This window comes from Myotis nattereri (assembly GCF_964212035.1).
Source record: "Myotis nattereri genome assembly, chromosome: 1".
Lineage (NCBI taxonomy): Eukaryota > Metazoa > Chordata > Mammalia > Chiroptera > Vespertilionidae > Myotis > Myotis nattereri.
The window spans coordinates 219,958,213-219,986,096 of NC_138075.1; the positions used below are offsets into that span (position 1 = coordinate 219,958,213).

The 27,884-nt window shown below is 39.9% G+C and overlaps 1 protein-coding gene across 5 annotated transcripts in view; it reads left to right on the top strand.

Annotated features, from left to right (window-relative positions):
* KCNIP4 (potassium voltage-gated channel interacting protein 4) overlaps positions 1-27,884 on the top strand; it is a 954,817-nt gene that overhangs the window by 901,457 nt on the left and 25,476 nt on the right. For all 5 annotated transcript variants that reach the window (XM_081083176.1, XM_081083172.1, XM_081083173.1 and 2 more), the window contains one exon: positions 21,408-21,477. In XM_081083176.1, the coding sequence (XP_080939302.1) occupies positions 21,408-21,477 (70 nt within the window). The remainder of the gene's footprint in view (positions 1-21,407; positions 21,478-27,884) is intronic.

Here is a 27,884-nt window from a genome sequence, read left to right on the forward strand (position 1 = left end):
TTTTACAGTTAACTGGTCAACCATGCCATAAAACATTGCCTCATCACAGAGTACAGTCCACCAAGTTCATTCAGGGTGTGTGCACAAGGAGGCAGGAAATTTGGGGGCCACCCTGGAAATCGTTCAACTCTGCCACGGGAGACTCTGCCACAGTCAACTCCAGGGCACACCACTGCACTTCTCTGAAGGCACAATTTGATCCTGCAAGGCATGCTTGATTATTATGTTGGAAGCCCTCAGGGCGCAAAACCAATAAACCATTTTGTTTTCCCTTTTTGTGTTATTTTTTAAATATATGTTCTAACCTTGCATCTTTTGTACTTTTGTAACAGCTTCTATGGCAGATAGATTTTTCCTATTACCTGAGCAGAATACAAATGCAGACAAAACCAGAAAAATATCCCCTTAGATATATTCTAAGCTCTGTGGAAAAAGAAAACTCCAGTGACACTGGAGTCCTTTTTAGCCTGTAGCACTAAAATTGAGTTTTTATATTCATTGTAAGGGTCGGCCAAGGGGAAAATCATTACACAACAGAGTTAGCTGGCTGGGGTGAGAGGGCCTGCCCTCATATCCTCTACATTAGAGCAATAGAGGTCAGCTCATGACTTTCTCAAGAGAAACAGAAAATATAGAACGGTTGCTTATTTCAGAATTTTCATTTCACAGGGCACTGGATTCTTTGAACACAGAGGTTATTAAAATAGCTGTTTATTGAAAAGTTCGATATTTAGGAAAACAACCTATAATGCAACATACATTATTTCCATGTACTACTATTCATTGTATCTGTTTTATGCATTCATACATTCACTTAAAACCATTTTTTATTTGGGGCCTTAAAGCTTTGGTGTTTTTATTTCTTACTGATTTCCGTGCTTCTTGTTTATTCTGCACCAAAAGCTTCTCTCAGTTTTGAGAAATTAGACCTGCTGTCTTGAATCACTCTGTCAAGAATATTATGGCTATGACTCAGAGAAGGACTGTATTACTGAGCATAATAATAGGAAATGAGTACTTTTTTAAAAAATAGAATGGAAACTAGAACATAGTTACTAATAGTAATGAAAACATAATTTTAAGAACTGCTCCATTATTTAGTGCTAAGGGATTTAAACATATTTTGGTAGATCTGTACCCACTTGATTTTCATAGCCACACTATGAGTAATTATTGATGCCCATTTCACAAGAGATAAAAGGAACTCTCTTTTTATGATTCTTTTGTATTAATGTAATAATTTTTTTTATTTTTAATCTTCTCTCTCTCTCTCTCTCTCTCTCTCTCTCTCTCTCTCTCTCTCTCTCTCTCTTTCCTTATTAGTTGTATTAGTTACAGAGAAAGAGACATATTTATTTCAAGGAATTGGTTTACACACTGTGGAGGCAAGTCCAAAAACTGCAGGGTAGGCTGCAGGGTGGAGATCCAGTAAAGAGCCAAAGTTCAAGTCAAAAGGTAGTTTGCTAGCAGAATGCCCTTTTCCTCAAGGGCGATCAATCTTTTTCTAAACACCTTTAACTGATTGGATGAACCTCTCTCACATTATGGAAGGCAGTCTGCTTTACTCAAAGTCTACCGACTTGAACACAATTCCATTTTAAAAAACCTTCCAAGGAACATCTAGAATCATGTTTGACCAATTGCAATAGACAGACAGGATCTGTCTACCTAGTGTAGATAAAGAACTATAATAACACATGTAGAAGTTGTATTTACTTGTTTAATTTGGGAATGTAACATGAAAATGGATTTTTTATGTTTGTTTGCTGTATGCTCATTTTATTTATTTTTTGTATGTCTTATTGTTGCACTATTACAGATTTCTCCCATTCCCCCCTCTTTGCCTGCTCCCTCTCACCCCATCCCCTGTCCCACCTTGTACACACGAATGGATTATTTTAAAGAAGGATTAAATGCACACTGTGGAAATATGGAAGGAGGCCTTAATGCATGCCCTGAAAGTATGTTTATCCATTTTTGTTTGCTCTGAATTCACCAACTACTTACTGAACTATCTTCTGGGTATTTCTTCCTCCTCTTCTTGATAAATACACTAGGCTATTCCTTTCTTAAACTTAATCTGAGCCTTATAACTATTTGTGGATGATTCATTGTCTTTCTTTGGGCGCTTATTCAAAGTCCTCTGTGAGCAGAGACTATAAATATGCCACTTTGGAGGCTCTGCTCTCCTTCAGCCTCCTCAGTGGGACTGTGCGGGGACTGCTTCCTCTGTCTGTTTTCTTGGAGCTGAGTTTTCAGAGGACTTAAGCCCTATGTGTTCTCTGTCTCTTTCACTAAACACCACAATGACAGATGGGGCTAAATTTTGCTAGTTTCTGTGGAAAGACTAGTTTTCGAATGGGAACCAAGGTGTTCCTCCTTACATAGAAAAACAGCAATCATGGCACGGTCTGGACAATATTTATAAATATTTTCTCCAATGTACTTCAGGGTTTTATTTTTTAACATAACATTTGCATAGTCATTTGGATTAAATTTTCATGTATTTATAGGCTCATCCTTTCCCTTGTCTCTTATAGTTTACTAGAGGCCTGGTGCATGAAATGTGTGCACGGGTAGGGTCCCTATGCCTGGCTGGTGATCAGGGCAGATGGGGGCATTCTGGCTGCCAGCCGGGGCCTCCCTTCTGCAGCTTCTGGCTGTCAGCTGGGGCCTTCCTTCCCCAGTGGCCAGCTGCGGCCGGGGCCTTCCTATGTTCCGTGCCACCACCTGGTGGTCAGCACACATCATAGCAAGCAATCAAACTCCCGGTTTCATGGTGGAACTCCTGAGGGGACATTTTGCATATTAGCCTTTTATATATATAGATAGATGGCTCCTTCATTAATGTAGGAATACAGCAGTGAATCTGATAGACCAAAAATTTTCCTTTTTCCACAGGCCTTACTATCTAGTGAGATATATATATATATATATATATATATATATATATATATATATAGCCAGCGACCAAAACACTGGAACGACTGGTCGCTATGACGCCCACTGCTGCTGGCCAACCGGCCCAATGAGGGGTGGGGCCTTCCGGCCAACCTCCTGCAGCCCTTCCCCCTGGCCGACCCCACCCCTGATCAGCCTCCCCAACCCCAATTGGCCCACAGCCCCTCCCCCTGGCTGGCCCCACCCCTCATTGGGGGCAGGGCTGGCTGGCAAACCGCCCGCAGTTCTCCTCAGCCAACCCTACCCCCAATCAGCCCTCCATCAGGGGTAGCGCCGGCCAACCTCCTGTGGCCCCCCTGTCAGCCCGGCCCCAATGGGGCCCCAATCAGGGGTGGGGATGGCAGCCAACCTCCCATGGCCTCTCCCCCCAGCCCTTCCTGACCCCGATCAGCCCCCCACCCCGATTGGCCCACAGCCCCTCACCCAGGCTGGCCCTGCCCCTCACCCCAATCTAGGGTGGGGCTGGCTGGCAAACCACCTATGGTCCCTCCCCCTGCAGCCTGCCCCCATGCCTATGGGGCCCGGATTGGGGGTGGGGCCGGCAGCCAACCTCCCGTGACCCCTCCCCCAACTGGCCAGCCCTCCCATAGGCCTCAATCACCAGGCAGGCCAAGGGACCCCACCTGTGCATGAATTCGTGCACTGGGCCTCTAGTGTGTGTGTATATATATATATATATATATAAATTAGCTAGCACAATACCAGATTAAGAGTGTTTAGGAAAAGAATAAAATACTGTGGTGGAAGGAAATATGTAGTAAAATTTCTACAAATAAAGAGGGAAGGTATCTTTTTACCAAAGTAGCCCATTTTAAGATATAGCCAGCCCTGACTGGTTTGGCTCAGTGGATAAAGCGTCAGCCTGCAGACTCAAGGGTCCCAGGTTCAATTCCGGTGAAGGGCATGTACCTTGGTTGCGGGCACATACCCAGTGGGGAGTGTGCAGGAGGCAGCTGATTGATGTTTCTCTTTCACTGATGTTTCTAACTCTATCCCTCTCCCTTTCTCTCTGTAAAAAAATCAATAAAATATATTTAAGAAAAAGATATAGCCAGACATTAAAACCTTCTTCAGTGCAAAAATGTAATTGCACACCCAGACAATTATCTCAAAGTTGCTTTTAAAAGAAAAAAGAATATCCCAAGTGAGAATTTCTATTATAAATATTATATGGAAAATAAATGTAAATAATTTTAAATAAATTTAACATTGTAAACTTAAAGGTGAATTATGGCTAACATTCATGGAACTACTAATGACCTAAATGCTCAAAAATCAATAAAATGTGCCTATTGATTCAGCTGAAATTAGAATTTGAGTAGCAAATTAATCATTATATAATAGCCTTACACTAAAAGTAAGTGCATTGGGGGAAAAAATGCATAGATGTATAAATATATACTTATCTACTTTCATTTCCAAAAGGCTTTCCATTGAACACTTCTTTAATGGTGCTACAAAATGAAATCAATATGAGAAGAGCAGGAGAAAATTTCTAAAATGAAAAATTGAATTGCAGGCAGAAAACAAAATCTTTAAAAAGCATCAGAAGTACAATACAATGTTTAATACTCTTCTATATCATTTTCAGAAAGCAACTCCAAAGTGCTCAACTAAACCACTGTCATCAGAATAAAACTGTCTAAAAAATAAATTGCTGGTAGCAAATCAGTTGGGAGATGTGAGCATTTTAAAGGAATTTATAGATGTAAATACCATCCTTATTATGAAACATGAAAACTGCCTTTCTGGATATAAACCTGGGGAAGGATAGATATTACAATTTGACTATTTCCAGTTATATGTGTCTAACTGCCTATCTATATGTTAACATTTCAAAAGGGCCTCTTTGCTGATTGCACAATAAACATATCTCTAAAACACGGCCCCTTACCTTAAGTCACTGAGCAGGATTTATGACTGTGAATAATTGTCCTTTAAAGTAACTCACGTGGTATAGCATCTTACAGCTTGCAAAATATTTCATACTTCTTTTCAGAGACTCTGTTTGGTAGATAGGGGTATATTATTAGGCCCACCTCAATTGAGAAAACAGATGCTGCAGTTATCAAGGAGTGGTCCAAGGCCATTAAAAACGGACAAGGAAAGATAAAGAACTCTAATCTAGGTCCTGTGACTTCAAGTCCAAACATTGTTCCTCTTCACCACATGGTACCTCGCCTTGCCACCCACCTACTACACTGCCAGGCTGACGGAAATACTTATAAGAAATTGCCAGTGACCAGACATATCAGAAACCCACAGTGTATGTTTTAGATGAGCAAGAGATAGTCATACTTATTTTTGCAATTTTCATAAGGGAACATGATGGAAAATGACCAAGGTAGGTTTGTTGATGGTGGTGATGATTTTCTTCTTTCTATAATAAATTTTTTATTTGTTTCTAATCACAAAACTAATTTATGTTTATTATCGAAAGATGGAAAATATAGAAGACTATAATGAAAAATTTAAAATCACTAATTACATGCTATCCTTTATTGATGATAGTCTTTGAAAGACCAGCCAAAGTCTTGGCATTTTTATCAAACTCATCCAAAAGTCACATTAAATGAATAAAATATATTACCTTCATTGTGCTCTGAAGTTGTCTCACTCAATTTACAACCAAGGTATCTTGAGAATTGTGTATGTTATCAAATGTACTTTTGAAAGTTCAAAGACCAGCAGGAACCCGAGATGATGCAAAAAATACATATATAACAAAATAAATTAATCTGGAAGAACATTTGAAATTTTAATTTCACACTTCTTCTTATTTATTCAAATCAATTCTATTCAACAAATCTCTATTAAACCCCTGGTATAAGCCAGGCGGATATAAATGAATAAGATGATCTGAGTTCATTGTCAGATCTACCAGCAGAGATCATCCCTTATCGCTGGTTTTGGACAGGGTTGCTCCTCCATCTGGGACACTAATATAGCGTCCTAAGGGCATTACATAGCTGTTTGAGAAGCACGTGGATCAGAAATCCATCCCCAAGACTGGCAGCAGTGGTCAAAGAAGCACAGTATCAGAAAAAGCCAAGGAGGAAACTATTCGTGGTTAACCTGCAGAGGAAGCCACGTGCACTTAACAAAACTAAGAGTTGATCCTACCAAAGCCTCCAACTTGGTGAACTTTGAGTAGCCTTACTCATCCATCTACCTCTTCTCCCATTCTAATCCTCTTGTGATGAGGGATGTTTGCTAACCCTGCCTTACAGTCGAGAAGCAAATGTTAAAAGTCATCCAATGGTGTTTCCTCTCTACCAAACATCTCTCTTTCTAATGGTATATACATATATCCCCAGTGGAAAGGGGAAAACCTGTAGAAAATACTGTTAGTTTGAATTGTCCATCTTATTCATTTATATCTTCCTGGCTTATACCAGGGGTTTAATAGAGATTTGTTGAATAGAATTGATTTGAATAAATAAGAAGATGTGTGAAATTAAAATTTCAAATGTTCTTCTAGATTAATTTATTTTGTTATATATGTATTTTTTTTGCATCATCTCGGGTTCCTGCTGGTCTTTGAAATAACTTTCTAAAGCTCAAAGCCTGTGGCTGGGAAAATATAGTTCATAAAATAAACTAATATATCATTTCTTGGGCCTGGGGTGAGATTTTGGAACAATAACTAAGAAAAATATAAACTCTCCCTCATCCATCTGTTATCTCCTGGAGCACTAAAATGCACCAAGAGAAACAGAAGTCTACACTTATTTCTTTGTGTGTGTGTTTTTGTTTTGTTCTGTTTTTACTTGTCTTCCTCTGACTGGCTTATTTCGCTCAGCATAATACTCTCCAGATCCCACCATGCTGTCTCAAAGGGTAAGAGATCTTTTTTTTAAAGTATTATTATTGCAGTATAGTACTAGTATTCCATGATGTAAATGTACTACAGCTTTTTTATCCACTCATGTACTTGTGGGCACTTGGGATGTTCCAGATCTTAGCTATTATAAATTGTGCTTCTATGAACATACATTTTTTCTGCTTGGTGTTTCGGATTTCTTAGGATACATTCCTAGAAATGGGATCACTGGGTCCAATGGCAGTTCCATATCTAATTTTTTGAGGAAATTCCGTACTGTTTTCCACAGTGGCCGCACCAGTCTGCATTCTCACCAGCAGTGTACTAAGGTTCCCTTTTCTCCACATCCTCGCCAGCACTTGTCATTTGTTGATTTGTTGACGATAGCCATTCTGACAGGTGTGAGGTGATATCTCATTGTCATTTTAATTTGCATCTCTCAGATGATCAGTGAGTTTGAGCATTTTTTTCATATGTCTCTTGGCCATATGTATGTCCACTTTGGAGAAGTGTCTATTTAGGTCCATCACCCATTTTTCAATTAGATTGTTTGTCTTCCTTTTGTTAAGTTGTATGATTTCCTTATATATTTTGGATATTAACACTTTATCAGATTTATCATTGCCAAATATGTTCTCCCATACAGTGGGCTCCCTTTTCATTTTGTTGATGGTTGTTGTGTTTGTTTGTTTGTTTGTTTACTGTGTAGAAGTTTCTTACTTTGATGCAGTCCCATTTGTTTATTTTCTCCTTAGTTTCCCTTGCCCTAGGAGATGTGTTCGCAAATATATTGCTACAAGAGATGTCTGAGATTTTGCTGTCTATGGTTTCTTCTAAGATTTTTATGGTTTTATGATGTACATTTAAGTCTTTTACCCATTTTGAGTTTATTCTTGTGTATGGAGTAAGTTGGCGGTCTAGTTTTTTTGTGTTTTTTTTTTCATGTATCTGTCCAATTTTCCCAACACTATTTATTGAAGAAACTATCTTGACTCCATTGTATGTTCTTGTCTCCTTTGTCAAATATTAATTGAGCTTGTGTTGATTTCTGGGATCTCTGTTCTGTTCTGTTGATCTAGATGTTTGTTCTTGTGCCAGTACCAGGCTGTTTTGATTACAGTGGCTTTGTAATACAGCTTGATATCTGGCATTGTGATCCCTCCAACTTTGTTCTTCATTCTAAAGATTGCTGCAGCTATTCCAGGTCTTTTTTGGTACTATATAAATTTTTGAGTATTTTTTGTGGTTCTTTTTGTTGTTGGAACAAAAGTGTAATTAGAAAAATAGATAAAATATAAGCATCCTAATTTTCTGGGGGAAAATTGTTTTTTAACTGAGTTTTATAACTACCAGAAGAAATGCCCCTCTTCTTTCTAAGTACGCTGGGCTATTTTAAAGCAAAAGAACTCTGAAATATTTTGAGAGCTTATATAGAGTCCAAACCATGTAACGTCTCACCCCGCCCCCCAAAAAAATAATAATTAGAAAAAAACACACAAAAATTATGCGGTAAAACTATCATAATTTAAATCCACACTAACTTTTTCTGGGAAGCATGAAGGTTAACAGCTAATGAACCAGAAAATGAAAATATCTGCAAGATACTAAAGAAAATATGCATTATTTTTCCTTCATTGTGTGGCAACAACATAAAGCCTGTAGCTTTATGCCTCACTAGAGAGAGGAAGCGTTGTTATCACAAGCTTATGTAATATGAGTTTTGAGGAAAATCTCTCTCTGATTGAAATAATGCCTTCACCATATTTGCAAATAAGCATCTTGTATATCCGCGAGCTCTAAGAATGCAAAATGTGCAAAATAAATGAAGAGTGGAAGTGGCAGCCAGGCCTGTGTAGCTCAGTGATTGTATGAACCAGGAGATCTTGGTTCAGTTCTCTGTCAGGCACATGCCAGGTTGCAGACTCCATCCCCAGGGTGGGGCATACAGGAAGCAGCCTATCAGCGATTCTCTCTCATCATTGATATTTCTATCTCTCCCTCTCCCTTCCTCTCTGAAATCAATAAAAATAGGTTTTTGTTTTTAAAGAGTGAAAGTGGTAGGCTCCTGTGATTTGGTAGTTTTTTCCTACGCTTGAAACTTTTTTGAGAAGTGAAGATTTTTTTCTGTTAAGTAAATAAGTATATATGTAATGTGTAATATGTTAAAACAGGTAAGCAGAAAAGAATAAGATGTAGACCACTTAGACTTTCAGGGTAAACATATCCATACAGGTAGTAGCTTTATTGACTAGCTTGCCAGTCTTCCAGCCTTCCAGAAAGATGCTAGCTCCTCACGGAGGCCTTAGTGACTATTTCAATAGTAAGTATAGGAATCTATTCTAATCAATGGCACCATGCACACATATGCATTGTAGAAATTATCATCATCATTATTATTAATCACTAGAGGCCTGGTGCACAAAATTAGTGCAGGAGGGTGGAGGGGTGTCCCTCAGCCCGGCCTGCAACCTCTCTAATCCGGGATCCCTTGGGGGATGTCTGACTGCTGGTTTAGGCCCAATCCCTGCTGAACCGGCAATCGGACATCCCTCTCACAATCTGGGACGCCTGGCTCCTAACCACTCACCTGCCTGCCTGCCTGATCGCCCCTACCGCCTCTGCCTGCCTGTCTGATTGTCCCTAACCTCTCTGCCTGCCTTCCTGATCACCCCTAACTGTCTCTGCCTTCTGGCCTGATCACCCCCAAATGCTTCCCCCTGCTGGCCTGATCACCCCTAACTGCTCCCCTGCCAACCTGATCGCTCCTAACCACCTCTGCCTCAGCCCCTACCACCGTGGCTTTGCCCAGAAGACATCCAGTCTAATTAGAATATTACCCTTTTATTAGTATAGATTAGCTAAAGCAAAGAAAGACACAGTAGCTCCTACTTACAAATTAATAATCCCAAGTTATTGACATTGGAACCCATGGTAATGTGATTTTATTCTGTGTGTTTTCTTTTTCCCCAATTTTTGGAGGTGACAGCAAGAGACTTTAATTCCCATCTATATTGAAACTCTTGTTCACCTGAAATAAATTCACACACAAAAAACACACATAAGAGCTGATTAGAGGTAAGACTCCACAAGGGCAAGACCATGTCTGTCCTTTTCTTTCTGTTTCTTCAGCATAGAGCCTGATACAGAGCAGATGCTAAATAATTATGCATTTAATACATACTATACCAGACTTAAAAGTTCAGCACTGGCAGGATTAAAAAAAAAAAAAAAAAAGAGGAAGAGCAGTATTGTAAATTGTGATTGGGACTTTTGCTGGGCACTTTATGTAAAGCATCACTGAATTCTCTCTAGAGTCCTGTAAAACAGGCACTTTACCCCCATCACATGAATGGTAAAGACCTTGATCTTGAACATAGCTAGCAATTCTTGAGTTAACTAAGTTTGTCTGAGACTATCCCTTCTGGTACATTTGTATCTCTTTAGTCCTTGAACATATTCCAGGCTTTATATATGACCTTGGCCTCTCCCCACAGCTCTTGCTATCTGGTACTCATCCTTCAGGTCTCTTTATAAAGTCACTCAAATGTCACATCCCCTGGGAAGTCTTCCCTATAGCCCTGGATTAGCTTGGTTTCCCACACTCCTTTGTAATACCTATCACAACTGCAGCTAAATGATTATCTGTGCAGCTCTTTGTTCTATGTACACCTTGTCTCATGGACTCTAACCTCCCCATGAGGGTCTTCACCTGCCTTATTGACTGCTTTATCCTCAACATTTATTATACTCTGTGACATATTCTTTCAAAAATATTTGATGAATAAATGAATGATGGAAAAATGCAGGTTTGCAGATGTTAAGTAACTTATTTAAAGTCCCAAAAAACTAGTAAGTGATGTGAGTAGACTTTAAGCCAGGGGCTATCAAATTCCAAAGGTCGAAATTTAGAATAATAAAAAAGAAAATGGAAGATGGGCTTAGGATTATAGAAGCCCTCTAAGATTAAATAAGCAGATGACATTTAACGAGGGAAAATATAATATCCTTCTTTAAATGACAAATGATAATAAACTAAACAGGTTCACAATGGTGACCCCACCATTACAGAAGCAACCCCTATCATAGTTAGTGCCAGGGATTGCAGTAAACATTGCATATGGGTTGTCTTTATTCAAACCTCATAATAACTCTGAGATAGGTATTATTATTCCTGTCCTAAAGATTTAAATCTTTCCCCAGCAATATAGCCAAGCAAACCCACGAAGTTTGACTCCAGAGCCCACATGAACTTAAGAAGAAATTTATAAGATGCTTAGGTTCAAACTTTGCCATTTTTGTTGTTGTCTTGCTTATTTACTTGCTTCCTTACGCTTACAATCTACAGATTTTTGGTAACTAAAATGATCAAAATCACCAACTGCCAAAAAAGAGAGGTTATAATTTTAGGCTGATTTACTCCAACTATAATTTCTAGGATGGAAGATATAATAATATCTGGGTTCCTTTCCCTGAAGTGGTTAATTTTTCTATATACATAACTTGGGAGCAGGAGCTCACAGTCACCCTTCATAAAGGAAAAATAGATTTCTGGAAGGAAATCTAGTCGGACTTGCACAAAGCTTAGGGAAAGAACTGCCCAGGTGGGAACTGGAAATCCAGTTTCTGGCTCTCATGGAGAGCACTGCTGCCCCCTTGTGCCTCTATGTTGTAATAAAACACTCGGCACATTTGAGGCTGACTGAACCTTTACACGGGCATCCTCTGAGCTCCAGAGACCCCTTTGAAGTCTCTTCCCAGCCCAGGCTCAGGGTGTCCTTTTGAGCAACGCTGCCCACGAGGGAGCCAGGAAGCACTGTGAGTCCACGCACAGCCGTCCTCTGGGGCAGCTCTTGTGACCCTTGCCAGTTAGAGAAAAACCTCTGAAGAATCGCTCTAAGGCAAAAAAGGGCAGAGACTTCTCAAGTATTTGCAACAAACAGAATTTAATTAAACAGAATAAACAATCCTTCCACTGACAGCCAAGCTTCAGAGACTCAGGGCTACTCCTGAAATTGCAGTTTGCTGAGAGGCAAATACCTGAGGGAGGGACAAAGTATTCTTTCCCCAGAATTGGTAATAAAACGGAAGTAACGGAATATGTGATAAGATGTGTTAGAGCTGGATTTGACCTTGCCCTGCACCTTCCCTAGGAGAGCAAATAACCTGAGGAAGTTGAGATTCTTTCCTCTGTATCTCCTCACCTGTGACATTTGAATTACTTTGTGAAAGTCGTTAGATTTTCCATGCTATTTTGCCCTGATAGACTTTCTTATGATCATTTATTTGTGTGAGTGTGTAGATAAAGTTTGTCTCCCCCACAGACTATAACTCCAAATGGCTGGGTATCATACCTGTCAGTCTAAGAATATTTGTTGAATAAATTACAATCAAACCTCGGTTCTTGAACATCTCCCATCTCGAAAGATTCTGTTCTCGACCAAGTTATTCATGGAAACAATGTCTTGATTGTGGAACAAAACTTCAGTCTTTGACCTGATAACCCTTTCACTATTTTAGGACATAAAGAGGCCATCAAGAGTGCTAATGTTTGCTCAGGTGTGAAAGAAACAATGCTCACAGGCAATTGAAGAGGTAGAAAAACTGTTGATTTGGATAAACGAAAGCAGTGAGCCAGTGACCGCAATTTGGAGGCAGCGGTATGTGAAAAAGCGAAGATGCTGCATACTGACCTCCTTTTTTTAAATTTATTTTTAAGTATTTTTTATTGTTTAAAGTATTACAAATAGTAGTACATATGTCCCCTTTTTTTCCAACTGACCTTCCCCCAGCCTCCCCTACCCGCCGGCACATGCCTTCACCCACCTCCCAGTGTTTTGCGGCCATTGGTTATGCTTATATGCAAGCATACAAGTCCTTCGGTTGATCACTTACTACCCCCCAAGCCTTCCTGCTGTAGTTTGACAGTCTGTTCGATGCTTCTCTGCCTCTGTATCTGTTTTTGTTCATCAGTTTATAATGTGTTTTATTATCCATAAATGAGTGAGATCATGTGGTATTTCATAACAGCACAATTTACAATAGCTAAGATTTGGAAACAGCCTAAATGCCCATCAGCAGATGAGTGGATTAAAAAAACTGGTACGCCTACACAATGGAGTACTACACTGCTATAAAAAAGAAGGAATTCTTACCATTGGCAATAGCATGGATGGACCTGGAGAGCATTATGCTAAGTGAAATAAGCATACTGACCTCCTAAAAGATACCCCTGGAATAAGTCCTGAAAGTGATTCACTTAAAGCTGGTAGGGGATTCGATAAATTTAAGAAGTATTTATTTATGTACTGTATATAAGAAAGGTGAAAGCAGGGAATCATTTGTGGGTCTAGAATGGATTAATTCAATTTGTATTATTTCTAATGGGGAAAAAATGATTCCATTTTCAAACAGATCACTTCTCGAACAGTCTTCTAAAATGAATTAAGTTCAAGGATCAAGGTTTCGCTGTATTAGTAAATTTTTTTTGGTGAATTTAATGAGGTTGAGAAATACTGGGGTAATAGTTCTCCATCAGTGTATTTTTTCTTTTCTATAGTTAAATTTGCCTTTCTGGAGGGAACTTAGTAAGATATATGGTAAAGACTTTTTAGTCAAACTCAGGTTCAAATCCAAGTCCTACTGCTCAAAATCTTTCTGAATTTCTGAAAGTTCAGAAATTATGCTGAAGGCTCTTTCAATCAAAAAATCCAGCATGCATTCCAATAAAGGTTCAGAACTTGGACCCAACCCCAGGAAGCTGTTACTTCTACATTTTATAGACTGGCACCCAGAGGTCCAGAATATTTCAATGATTTCTTTATAAGCAGAAACTTGAGTTCTTTAAAAAAACAAACAAACAAACAAACAAACAAAAAAAACTCATGTAATTTTCTTCTAAAATAAGAAAGGCCTTTCAGCTCATTGGCTCTAGCCTTTTATCTTCTTGAAAGTTGCCAGAACTCTGGTAGAATGCTCTAAAAATGATTGCAGTGGTATGCAAATCAGATGTATTTTCTCAATAATATTTGTCCACTCCACTGGCTGAAATCTCTTCCCATAAATCAGTCTGTTCTAGCGTATGCCATCTGCTCAGGATCAGAACAGTGTTAAACATTTAGAGGTACCTCTTCAGGAATCCAGAGAGATTTGTGGTACAAAAGTGCCATGAGGTAAAACTAAAAGTCCTGTGAAATACATAGTTCCTCAGGGACCCTCTTAAGATTTTGACTATATCACATCTTTTAAGCATCTATGTATGTCATCATTTCTCACACTTATCCCTCTTTTCTTATGTAGTGGAAGTATAAGGATTCATGATACACCTCAAAACAATAATTCCTTTAGCAATTTTCTATGTCTAAATGGATCTCTCTTTAAAGCACTTTACATGGACTACCGTATTTTGAATGTACTCATCTAAGCATTTTTAGGGAAAACTCTCCTTTAAATTAATGGATAAAAGACTCCTGAGTTTCTACTGACATTTATTTCCAGTGGTGGCCTTTATCCTTCTCAGCTGTCATTTACAATTGCAGTATTCCCGTGCCTTTGAGGGTAAGCTCTGACGATATTCGAAAGAGTAAATTCAATTTATAATGCTGGAGTAGGAGGCATAACTCATATCTGCTTTACAGGCTCATTGCGTTATATCAGACCTGCACTCTACCAGGTTCAACTGCTTTGCTGAATACCAGTTAACCCTGGTGCAGCCACATTGGTGTTACCATGACTCTGTATAAAGGAGTTCTGCTGACCAAATTCTTGGTTGTTACTATGGCTCTAATAGCTAATATTTAATGAGCAATATGATGTGCAAAGAAGAGGGTTAAGATAACATAACATGTTAATTAATGATGATAATTAATTAACATAATTATCTTAATTAATTTTTATAAGATTCCTCTGTCAATAGTTATCTCCATGTTACAGGGGAGAACAATGAGATTTAGATTCTTCTATCAAACAATTAGTCTGAAGCTGCACAGCTTTTAAGTGGCAGAGCAGGGGTTCAAGTCAGTTCTTCTCCTTAACTCCAGAGCCCAGGAGCATAAGCATTCCACTGCATTATTCTAAATGCTACTTAGCAGAGCATACCAGCTATTGCATGGATATGAAGGCATTTGTGGTACCCACACATCAGCCTAACCCCAGGAAACCCAGACACAAGATAAGGCTCAGCAACCCACCATGTGGCTAATGGACAATTCTTCTAACCCCAACCTCAATTTCTTCACTTTGAAAATGAAGCCATTGAATAGAGTTGTCTCTAAAGTTGCTTAAACACTCAAGTTTCCTGATTTTGTGATGAATAGATATCACTCTGCCATTTTCTAATTACAAGAACGTGGGCAGTTTCCCTTTAAGGCAGTTTTCGTATCTGTAACGTGGAGGTAGCATCTCTTTATTCACATGACATAATCCATGTAAAGCATTCAACACAATGCTTGCAACATAGAAAGTACTCCTATGTATCCGCTTGTCATCATTATCATCATCATCATGTTATTATTATAAAAATCACTACTGTATGAGTACTGACATTAGTAATAAATACCAAAGTATTCATTGTACATTTACAACTGATCTTGACCTTCACTTGATGTCACAACACTACCTGAAGGGACCGAAAAGAATCATTAGGAAACACCTGTGTAAGGCCCCAAAAGGCAAATGTCTCTTCACCAACTGACAGATGAGTGGCAGCTACGGGCTAAGAAAATCTCATTCCACATTTATTGCATTCTGATTGTATCATGGTGAAGCGCTTAAGAAGCAATAAAACAAAATCACTCTCTGGTCATAATAGATTAATGTACCAGCAGGCAAAGCCCCAAGACACTCTACCATTTGATGGAATAGTTCATTTTAACCTGACCTAAAAAGTACCACTTTTTCCACAGCACTTTGGTGTCTAGCCATTCATAATTAAGGTGTATGTAGTAGGGAGGAAGGTACAGAGGTCCTTGCTGGACTAAAGACAATAATTTCTCAAAAAAAAAAATTAAAAACATTTTCCACAAATTCTCAAACTACAATTCGATATATATATAAATCAATATCCCTAGTTTTAACTGAAATGGTTTCATTTGGCTCTGGGAGCAAACAAACATTGTGTGTCTTTCCAAAGGCAGTATTTCCACTGATGGTTTACCAGGAGGTCACCTTTTCAGTTTAAATGGAAAACAGATGATAATCCAGACACTGGATAAGATTGCAATTAATGAAGGCAGAAGAATGAGCAGAACAGTGTTTAATACATTGAAGTCACTGAATAATTATTTGTTAAAAGAATAAGTGAATGGCTCTGTGGAAAAATTGTCATCCCACATTTTACTTAATTTTAATCTCTTGAGCTTCATTTTTTTCATTTCTAAATAAGTCCTTCCTTTTGAGGTCAGTATAAAATGACCAAATACATGATGTCTATAAGCAGGCATGGAATATGGGCTCAGTTAACAGTTGTTATTGTGATAATATGGCTCTACAAACTGCTCCCAAGGCATCCTTATCTTCATGAAAACATCACTTTATCCCTTGGAGAGAGCTGTACAAATGCCTTGATATCCTCGGGCAATTTTCAGAATGACAATTAGATTCATGAGGGAAGCAAATTATCGCTGTTTACTCATGGGATTTGGTGCATGTCAAATCCCCATGGGATTCTGGTCAGCAGCTCCTCTAGATGTAAAATTTCTCATAAAGCAGTGGAGGTAGCAGATATTGGTACAGTCTTTGCAGGAAGCAATGAGACTGTGCATAGGAAGAGCTTAAACCCTTTGGTGTTAGGATTCTCTACTTGGATGAGTCAGAAAGAATGTGTCACAGATGTATGCACTAGAATATTAATGACATCATTATTCCTATGTAGTCAAAAATACTGAAATCCCCTTAATATCCAACAGTATGGTAAATGCAATGGGTACATTATTATGCAGACATTAAAAATCATGATATGGAAATGTTCAGGATATTTTGTAAAGTTAAAAATTAATGAGATACAATACCAAATTTTATTCATAAAGCATATTAATATACGCTTATATATGTGACCAAAATATCTTACAGTAGTAAAATTATAGGCAATTTTTATTTACTTTAATTTTTTCTGTAAACAGCATATTTTTCACAGAATAATCATATATATATATATATATATATATATATATTAGAGGCCTGGTGCACAAAAATTTGTGCACTGGTGGTGGGGGGGCGGTGTCCCTCAGCCCCACTTGTGCCCTCTCACAGTCTGGGACCCCTCGGGAGATAACGACCTGCTGGCTTAGGCCCGCTCCCGGGTGGCAGAGGGCAGGCCCAATCCCTAGGTGCAGCCCCTGGTCGGGGTCAGAGCAGGGCCGATTGGGGAGTTGGGGAGCTCCCCCCTGTCACGCACAGAGCAGGGAGGATCAGGGAGTTGGGGAGCTCCCCCCTGTCACCCACAGAGTAGGGCCAATAGGGGAGTTGGGGCACCGCCCCCTGTCACACACAGAGCAGGGCAGATCAGGGGGTTGGGGAGCTCCCCCCTGTCACGCACAGAGCAGGGAGGATCAGGGAGTTGGGGAGCTCCCCCCTGTCACCCACAGAGTAGGGCCAATAGGGGAGTTGGGGCACCGCCCCCTGTCACACACAGAGCAGGGCAGATCAGGGGGTTGGGGAGCTCCCCCCTATCAGGCACAGAGCAGGGACAATCAGGGGGTTGGGGCACCTTTCCCAGCTCAAGGGCAATCAGGGGGTTTGGGCGCTGCCCCCTGTCACGCTGCTCCAGGGGACAGGAGACCTCGCGGCTCCACTGATCCCAGTGCTGGGAGGCCTCGTGGCTCTGCTTGCCACCGGGGTAGTGAGGCCTCGCTGCTCAGCTGATCCCTGTGCTGGGAGGCATATTACCCTTTTACTATATAGGATAGAGGCCTGGTGCACAGGTGGTGGCCAGCTGGTTTGCCCTGAAAGGTGTCCTGGATCAGTGTGGGGGTCCTGCTTGGGTGTCTGGCCAGCCTGGATGAGGGGATAATGGCTGTTTGCAGCTGGTCACACCCACTTCAGGGTGGGGGTCCCCACTGGGGTGCCTGGCCAGTCTGGGTGAGGGGCTGAGGGCCGTTTTCAGGCTGGAGGGTGACTGAAGCTCCCAACCTCTCCTTTTTTTCTTTTTTTTTTTTATTCTGGGATTTATTTACCTTCTATGGCTGTCACTGGAGCTGAGAGCCAGCTTTAGCTCTGAGGCTCGGCTCCAGCTCTGAGACCTCAGCTGCTGAAAGCAGGTATCTGGTTTGTTTGACTTCTATAATTGAAACACTGTTGCAACTCCAGCTTGGCTGGCTGGCTGAAAGCATGGGGTTTGTTTAGCTTCTATAATTGCAACATTGTTTCGTAGAGTGCAAGCTCAGAGCCCAGCAGCGGCAGGCGGGGAACCTTGGCTTCCTCCATCACTGGAGCAAGCAAGCCTCCTGTTTGCTTCAGCTGCCTGGCTGTCGGCCGCCATCTTGGTTGGCAGTTAATTTGCATATCGCCCTGATTAGCCAATGGGAAGCATGTCGGAGGTATGGTTAATTACCATGTTTGTCTATTATTAGATAGGATGCCTCATATGCTAATTGTCCCTCTGACTGACTATTCAACCAGTTGCTATGATGTGCACTGACCACCAGGGGGCAGATGCTCTGACTGGTAAGTTAGCTTATGCTGGAGTCCGGCTGATCAGGACTGGATGAGATGGGCCGGGCATGTCCTGGAGCCCTCCTGCAGTCTCTCCTCAGCCCTGATCATGCACCAGTGGGGTCCCTCGGCCTGTCCTATGCCCTCTTGCAATCCAGGACCCGTCAGGGGATATTGAAGAGCTGGTTTTGGCCTGATCCCCACAGACTGGGCCAAGGGACCCCACCAGTGCACAAATCTATGCACCAGGCATCTAGTTTGTTAATAATCAGACAAAATGTGATTAGAACATACAATATACAAATCATGGGGGCTTATAGAAAGTGACAGTATCTTCTCAAAGTATAGATGAGTGAAGATTTCTCGCTTTCCCGAAATTTAGCAGCTCTGCTTCTTCTTGGGTCCTTCCTGTGAGAGTGAAGAAGTCCTGATGAAAAAATATATCCTGAGATGTTGAAGCCTTATTGGACATGTTAGCTTAAAAATGTCATAATTGTAACATGACACCAGGGGAGAAGACTTCATACTGCTAAATGATTTCATGATGGTGATACTGAAGCATCAGTGGGAGATCTATTTCAGAACATAGACATTTGAAGTATATTTCAGATAAGCCTCTAAGACAGTGGTTCTCAACCTTCCTAATGCCACAACCCTTTAATACAGTTCCTCATGTTGTGGTGACCCCAATTTCATTGTTACAAATTGAACATAATTAAAGCATAGTGATTGATCACAAAAACAATATATAATTATATATGTGTTTTCTGATGGTCTTAGGCGACCCCTGTGAAAGGGTCGTTCGACCCCCAACGGGGTCGCGACCCACAGGTTGAGAACCGCTGCTCTAAGACATTGCGAACAGTTTACCAAGTCTGTGTTCTATCTTTGTCTTGGACGCATGAGACTTCTTTTGTTGTCTGGGGTGGACATATTCAATGATTTCTAACATAAAATGGGAGTAGAAATGATGTGTGCCACTTCAAGACTTGGCCCATAAACACCTTCCATGCACACTTCTCAAGGTCTTCTTCTCTTTCTGGATAAGACAATCATAGAGACTTTAGAAGGCATGTGTTGAACATAGCCAAGCTTTCATTAGCCTCTCTTGCTTAATGACTCTCAGAAGAACCATCAGTTAATCTGTACACCCACCCAACCCTGTTAGATGAGCAAGAAATAGACTACATTCTGTTTAATTTGTTACATATTGAAGGGTCTATTTGTTACAGCAGCAAGAGATAACCTATCTAATACAGTCACATGGTCTATCATGTACACTTAGCTGTATACATGGCCTGGCCAAATTCATTCTTGATGAAGAGGTGTAGATACCACTTTTGTGGATGAACCACTCCATGATAAAATGTAGAGAATAGTCCATTTGTACCATTTCTAAGTTGGCACATAAAATTAATCTTCACAATTTGCTTGCTTGCTTTTCTGCTCATTTTTTAATTAAATAATTTATTTATTTTTGGTCCTTGAGAGTCATTATTTCCACAGGGTTCATCTAATCCAAAACTTGTGGTGACCTGTAATGTCCCAAACTCATACACCAGCTCTCCCAGGGGCTAGCTAATAATGGTGCTTTACTACAAGGCCTCCAGTTCTGCCTGTGTGACTGGAGATACCCAAGTCATAGGTTTATTATTAAAATTAATTGGGAGCCCTAGCCAGCTTGGCTCAGTGGATAGAGCCTCAGCCTGCGGACTAAAGGGTCCCGGGTTCAATTCCGGCCAAGGGCACATGCCTGGGTTGCAGCTCGATTCCCAGTGGTGGGTGTTGCAGGAGGCAGCCGATCAATGATTCTCTCTCATGATTGATGTTTCTGTCTCTCTCTCCTTCTCTCTCCCTCTCTGAAATCAATAAAGAAATATATATATATTTTAAATTAACTGGGAGAAAAATACACTGACAAGCTCTCTAAACACAAGTTTATATTGAAATTATTTAAAATTCTGTTTATGTATCAGAGTTCCAACCTTTCAAACAAATGAATGAGAAAATAGAACATTTCTCATGTGAAGCATACTAGTGATAAGTAACTGGCTTATTTGAATAAAGAAAGGTCAAATTAATAAATGAACTTTATAGTGAGTGGACAATGATTTTTAAGATAAAGAGAAGCTTTGAAAACCACCGCAGATGATTATTGAAGAGCCCAGGAACAGTGTCAAAGTTAAAGTACACAGAATATTCAACCCTAAATTCAAGGACGTTAACACACCCCCGATTTTTCTCCAGTGAATCCTGGAGAATGCCAGGTAGTTTGGGGGTCCTGTGACAACTGACCCAAGGGAGCCCAGGTTCCCACCAGGCAACAGTCCAACATCACTGAAGTTCCCAAGATCAATATCCATGAGTCTTAAATAATTCTACCCATGGGACAAAGGTGGAAATTTATTAACTTCAGGCCTGTTTCTTTTCAGACCCTCCCCTCCAGAAACCAAAAAAAATTCTGTGGTCCTGCTTCATTCAAAGTCAAACTATTACAAACTGTTAACTGAAATTAGTAATGACTCCTGGTAGAAACTTCTTAGGCCAGGCCACCTTTGACCCAAATGGAGCACCCATTTTTTCATTGAACTAAAAGATTTTCTGGGTCAGCAAATCTCCAGAGATCACAGCACCAAGATCTAGCAAAGCCCATATCATAGGCACCTTGCAATATGCTTGATTTATGAAAAACAATGTCATTTCCTCTTGCTTCTTTGATAATAAACATATGTGTTCTTATAAGCAGCAGCGTAGTTTTATGTGCAAAGACTTTTACATCTGCAATTCTTTTTGTCTTCCTGTGAGAACTGGGACAAGAAAACTTTATAGCATGCTTTTATTCTGTTTGTAATAAAGGCTGGATGGTTAGCTTTCTTGGTGCAGCTTTCCATGGTAGACAGCTCTGTTTTTTAAAAATGCGCAAGAAATTAATTTTATGAACACTTTGTTCATATTGCTTCTCTACCACTTTTTCCAGGAATGCCCCAGCGGTGTTGTTAACGAAGACACCTTCAAAGAGATTTACTCACAGTTCTTTCCACAGGGAGGTGAGTACGAATGAGGACTTATTAGCGTACTCTCGGTTAGAATTATGCTTTGCAATCTCTTTTTCTTTTTCCATTTGGTGCTGCTTTGGCCTTGGGGAGGGGCAATGTGGTAATCATGCAGCTCTCTCTCTTACCCTTCATATACACTCTTTCTTGGTCTGTGTGGGGCAGGCTGAGCTTCAGCCTCAACCCCATGTTCTAGAACTTTCTCTGTGGTGTTTGCTCATGAGTAATTGTTCATTGTTCTTCCTGTGAGGGGGAGTGAAGCAGGCATGGACCTACATGGCCATTGGGTGAGGTCACTTCTCTTTGGGTGTTGATCTTGTATCCTAATCCCTTGCTGACTACTTATGCTTGCAATCTTTGGTTTGGTTCATCCTTCAGGGTATAACTACATTTTTAATTATTATGTAGAAGAATTAATATACAGCATGCAAGGGTACATGAGTTTCACTATATCCTAAAAGTAAACTACTTACAAATTAGCAACTATCCATGAGCTTGGTCTTTAGTTTAGCACGAGTGGTAGCATTGGTGCCTAGTACTGTGGCTCTCAAATGCACAGTACTTTTGTTGTTGTTATTTTTTAAATTTATCTTTGTTGTTGAAATTATTATAGATATTCCCTTTTTCTCCCCTATGGGCCCCTTTGCACAGCACTTTCTGACTATGACAGCCTGGTCCCATGCCTCCAAGCTCTCCCATGCATTTTCGGTGTCATTTGATTCTCCCAACTCTCAAAATTAGGACAAATGTAATTATCCTCAATTTACAGATGTGAAATCTGGGGCTTAGAGAAATTAAATGGCTTGCTGGGGGCCACACATCCATTAAGTGGCAAATCTGGGTTAGAAACTAGATTTCTTTGGAGCCTCGCCTAGGGTCCTTTCTGCAGTTTTTCTATTTTTAGGTAACTCTACTATGACCACCACCTCCCATCTGAGAAAAATGAATACCACGCTAGATATTATTTTAATTGGAAAGAAAACAGGAGTGCAAAATGTAATGCATATGTGTTAGAGATGAATGAAGGCCACTAGACATTTCTGTTTGTCCTTCAATCGCCCATCAGGATGCCCAGCTCATGTGTTAGGTGCTGGTAATGTAAGAGTAATGGGATGGGGTACCTGTCCCCAAAGTATGTTCTAGTCTACTGTAGTAGGTGGGCCATGTCAAAATTAAGTGTGTGTGGATAGAGAGCTAAAAAATACTATTGGAGCACAAGGTAGGACAATTCGAGCAGCTGAAGGAAAGGGGGGATATGAAAATGAGACCATCCAGACAAATTGAATCTGGGCTGATATAAGCACCATTTATCAGGCATCTGGCATGTGTCGGACCCTGTCATGCATTACCCTTCACCTTCCAACAACCCTAGAAATGATTCTCCCTTTTTAATAAATGCAGAAACTAAGGTACAGAGAGGTTCATCCATTTCCTCTTCAATAACTTTTTTTTACTGCTGTCCACTGAAAAGAATCCCCAATCATCTCATGCCAAAATAACTCAATAGTCTCTAAAACCATCTCCCTGATTCTGACTGTCCTCCCTGCTTACCTATCATGGTCAATTCTCAACACAAACTGAGTGATCCTGCCAGATCATGTCACCACTCTGCTCTATCTTTGTCCCATCAGAGCAGAGGCCACAACCGACAGGACCTACAGGTTGAGCTTACTAGCCTCCTGCTCCCTCTCTGACTCATCCTTCACCATTCCCCCTGTGGACTCACTAAGTTTCAGTTACACTGGCCTCCTTAGCCTTCGTTCCCCCAACGTGGCCCTCATATTGCTGCTCCTGGGGCCTTTGAACTTACTGTTCCTTCTGCCTGGAACTCTCTTCTCTCAAATGTCCATTCAGTGCCTCACCACTTTGTTTTTATTCAAATGCCACCCTCCCTTAAACTGCAACCCCTTAAACATTCCCCTTCCCCATTCCCTGCTTTAAGCACTCAAGAGCACCTAATGGTATATACTATTTAACCTCTTTTTATTATGGTTTATTGTCTCTTTCCTCACTGGAATGTCAACTCCAGGGGAGCAGAGGGTTTTGTCTGTTTTGTTCACTGCTGTACCCCCAGGTTGTGGAACAGTGGCTGACAGGTAGCAGAACTGCATAAGCCCTCCCCGCCTACATGAGTGAACGGGTGAATGACTGAGCGACATCACCTCGACATCACCTGCCTGGTGGCTATAGCAATTCAATGGAGTCATTGCTATAATAGGCATTTTGAAAGTTTACAGCACCTAAGTATTAGTTATTTCCTACAAAAATTAGATTCTCTTCTGGATTTCAATACAGTTGGTGTTAGCAATTTCAGTGGGTTGAAAGTGATTTCGTACGTGGATTGTCAAAATAGAAATTTTCATTTAAGATGGCCTTTTAAGAGAAGTTAATTAGAATTCAATTCTAAGAAAACACAGTGTGGCCTATTATTATAGGATTTAGATATGCTGTGTGAGACAACTATACTCCCCGTCTCATTACTAAGGGGCCCACAGACAGGTACTGATTGGTTATGGAGACCACTGCCAGATTGTAATGGGTCCAGTGTCAGCATTAATAAAGAATTTGGAATATTATTTGATTAACTCTTATATTTCTAGATTATTAAAAGCCATGGAATTTTTAAAGAAAATCATACTTACTATATATTTAAGTGTCTGCCAACATATTGATGGGCAATAATATCAAAGCACCTAGCACAAATGGAAATCTTTACTTTTTATTATCTCCAATGAAAGTTGTTACATGATACAAATTAGATACAGTTCCACATTAAAAATTAATCTTCACTTGAAAAATAACATGTTGGCATTAAAGAACATTCACTTAAGCACAGTTCTTTGCAAAGGATTCTTGTTACAAAATCCAAAGGGATTTGGAGAAAAATTACTTTTGTACTCTTAAAAATTCTTTGATTATTCATGCTAATTGAATGCATAAATCTAAAAGTACCAGGCATAAATAAAGGAAATGAAATATTTTCAAGAATAATGACTTGCCATTTAAAAAATTGCTATCATGCATCCAAATGGGATCTTGCAGCACTCCTACAAAAGGGAAAAAGTCCTAAGGAAGAACATCATCTCCAATGGCAGGAAAATTCATACTATGGCCATCTTCACTCTCCTGTGAATCCATTTACTTAAGTTGCTGATCTGAAAGCAACAGGTGTATCTCATTATGAGCAGTAACAATGATGGCTCCATCAATCACAATGTCTCACCATTTCCGCCAGGAAGATGCCTGGTCTCATCTACAGCACCTCCTGCAATTTGTATTGTGTCAGGCTCTTCGTTTTCACTGTTGCTTAGCAAGGCCGTTTACCGCGCACAGCTTGTTTGGTGTTCTGGATGTCAGCACAGCTAGATTCAACAGAAGCTTCTTATTTGCAAGGGATAAAGTCTGCCTGCTATGAAACAAGCCGAGTGGACGTTGTATATTGATGCCTTTACCTAGATCATTACTTTTTCAACTTCACATACAGTGGAAGCTTTAGCTTACTAAGCATTTTTAAAGATCATAAAAATTGCCATTTCCTGGGCTACTCCTGCTTACATTGTAAGAATTTTGCACTTACTTTGACTATACTGGGCAGCCGATAAACAGCTATTGAAGGAATGAATGAATGAGCTACAGTTAAAAAAATTCTAAGTCAACAAACATTTATCGATCAGCCACTGTGTTTAAGGCGCTTGAGGCACTTAGATGGGTTTGATGGACATAAAGATTTTTCTTTTAATTTTTCAAGTAACTCCATCACTGAATATCTAGAATGATATTTGTAAGAATTTTCAGAGTGATTTATAAAGGGCTTGTTGAACAGAAACTACTATTTATGTATATGAACCTGCCTTACCATAGCAATGGTGCCATGAACTCTATATTCAAATGCTCTATATTCAAAAGCCGATTCCATACATTGTGCTTCAGTTCAGGTAGGGAGTAGGGATTTGTGGTGGGAAGAAAGAAATAAACTAGATTGGTTTCAACACTCATATCTAAAACATGATAATCTAATATTCCGAAATGAATGTGTGTCAATGAAAGGGCTAATTGGTATGTATCATCATTGTGGTCTGGAAATAATTGGGTTAAGGTCACTGGACTAAGTCAAGAGTCCTGAGTTTGTGGCTAGACTATACCAAGACCAAGGTGTGTTACTCAAGCGGTTTATTTCTCTGGGCCTCAGGTTGTTTCTCTGTGAAATGGGGGACAACATTTGTGTAATATCTATAAAATGTGGGACAAAGTATCCTCGGTTTCCTTTCTGCTCCAATAATCTTTATTTCTAGGAGTTGGTATGGAGATGTCTTGATTTTATGACTGACTCTACCATTAACTAACGAGGTGACCTTAGGTAAGCCACTGAAAGCACCTGCACTTATTGTTCACCTCCGTTAAACATACATACATAGTTAAGTGATATCCAAGATCCCCTTCTATCCTAAGAACCCATACAGTTTCCCCCACCTGTAAGATTTCAACTTCCCAAGTAAAATTATAAAAAACTGAGGCAATCTTGGCATATCAAATTCAGTAGCTGTTTATGTTATATGTAAGGAAATGTGAACTATCAGGTGATATGGGGAGAACAGAGATTACCAATATCTTTTGAGCCTTGAACTGTATTGAAATCTAGAATTTAAGATTCTACTTATTCATCCTTTTGGCAAATATTTACTACTGTCCAAGAAGAATGCAGTCAGATGGAGCCAGACCATAGGACTTTTGTGGACACTTTTCCTTTTCTTCACCCACCTCTATGCCCAGCCAGATCCTTCAGTGCCTCGGCTCCTTCCTCTTGCCCGGTCAAAGCAAGTAGCATCACTCCCCTTCTTTAAAAGCTTGCAGTGTCTCCAAAGGCCAGCCAGTGGTCCAAAGTCCACCTGAATCGTCAATGCCTTTCCAGACACAAATCTACTAGTCCATCGAGCATGAGGTTCTATCTAATTAGAAAGCCAGTCACTTAAACATACAACAGAGTTTACAAAAAAAATAGGAAGCTTTTCAGGTGAAAATATATTACATTTGTAAAAATAATTGATCACATGTCTTTAAGGTAGCTGAAATAAAAGTGTCTTGTCTATGAAAGAAGAATACCTAATATTTATTGAACATTTAATATATACCTAGGACTGTTCTAAGTACTTTGCATATAGTATTTCATCTAATCTTTTCGTAATGACTCTATGAAGTATTGTTACAGTTTTACCGGAAACTGAGTCACAGAGAGATGAAACAACTTGTCCAAGGTCACGCAGTTACTATTGTTTTAGCTGAGATTCAAGTTCAGGCAGTCTGACTTGACTACACTATTAACAGCTGCTCTCTGCACAGAGTGCCTAGGCTGTTAAACTGCTTCACTTCCCAGAGAATTGCGAAGGTACATTTAGAAGAACAAGACGTCCTCTGTACCATGTTAGGGCAGACCTTTAGAGTGTATGTCCCACATGTCAAACTTTAAAGCTAGAGCATTTGAGAAGAATGGTAATTATTTATGTCCATGTTTGTTAAATTTAAAAACTTCTCAGCACTGTTTGTTCTGAGCCATTATTCATGGTGAATTCCACTTGCTAAGGTAAAAGCATTCACTCTGGTTGTATAAATAGGGTAACAAGAGACCTGCTTAATAAAGCTCATTATAAAATATGCAAATCTCTTTTTTCTCCTTGAAAATATACGACTTGTCATCTCATATCTCCATAGGGCACTAAATCGTTCCAGAACTCTGTGTAAGAGTACTGTTGAGAGGAAAACAACTTTGCAAATAAAATAGGCTGCCAATTCTCGATAACTCTGTACCAGAACGTCCCAACAATTTCACTGAGTTGGTTGCAATTAACCCCTGGTCCCATATTCAAAGATTTCTTCCTGCAACCCACCCATACCTGATGGACATCCACTCTACATATGGTGCCTTTATATATTATTCAAACCCAATTGTAGTAGCAGTTTAGTTCATTGAAAACAGTGTTAATAATTCAGACGTTTAAAAATAAGCAATTCCTTATATCATATTTAAAGCTCAGAGATGAAAGAAAATTCTACCTTCATTTTGAGAACCTGAATGTGCAATCTACCTCATGAAGTATATGGCCTTCAATATCGTTAACCACTGGGGTAAAGCATTCAGGAACAATAATCCATAAGTAGCCACAGGCACTTGAGAGCAGGGAAAGAAGTTTGCATGACCTCTGACCTCCCTTATTTGGGAAGAACAATTACCTATTCCAGCTACTATGACTTAGTGTTTTTGACAACCTTTGAAAAGCAATTCATAAAGTAAAAGGTGAATAGAAGTTTTGTTAAAATCCCAATAAAAATAAAGGTTAAAAGTTCTAAAGCAGAAATGGATTTTTAACGGAAGATAAAGGCTAGAGCCAATGAGCTAAAAGGTTACA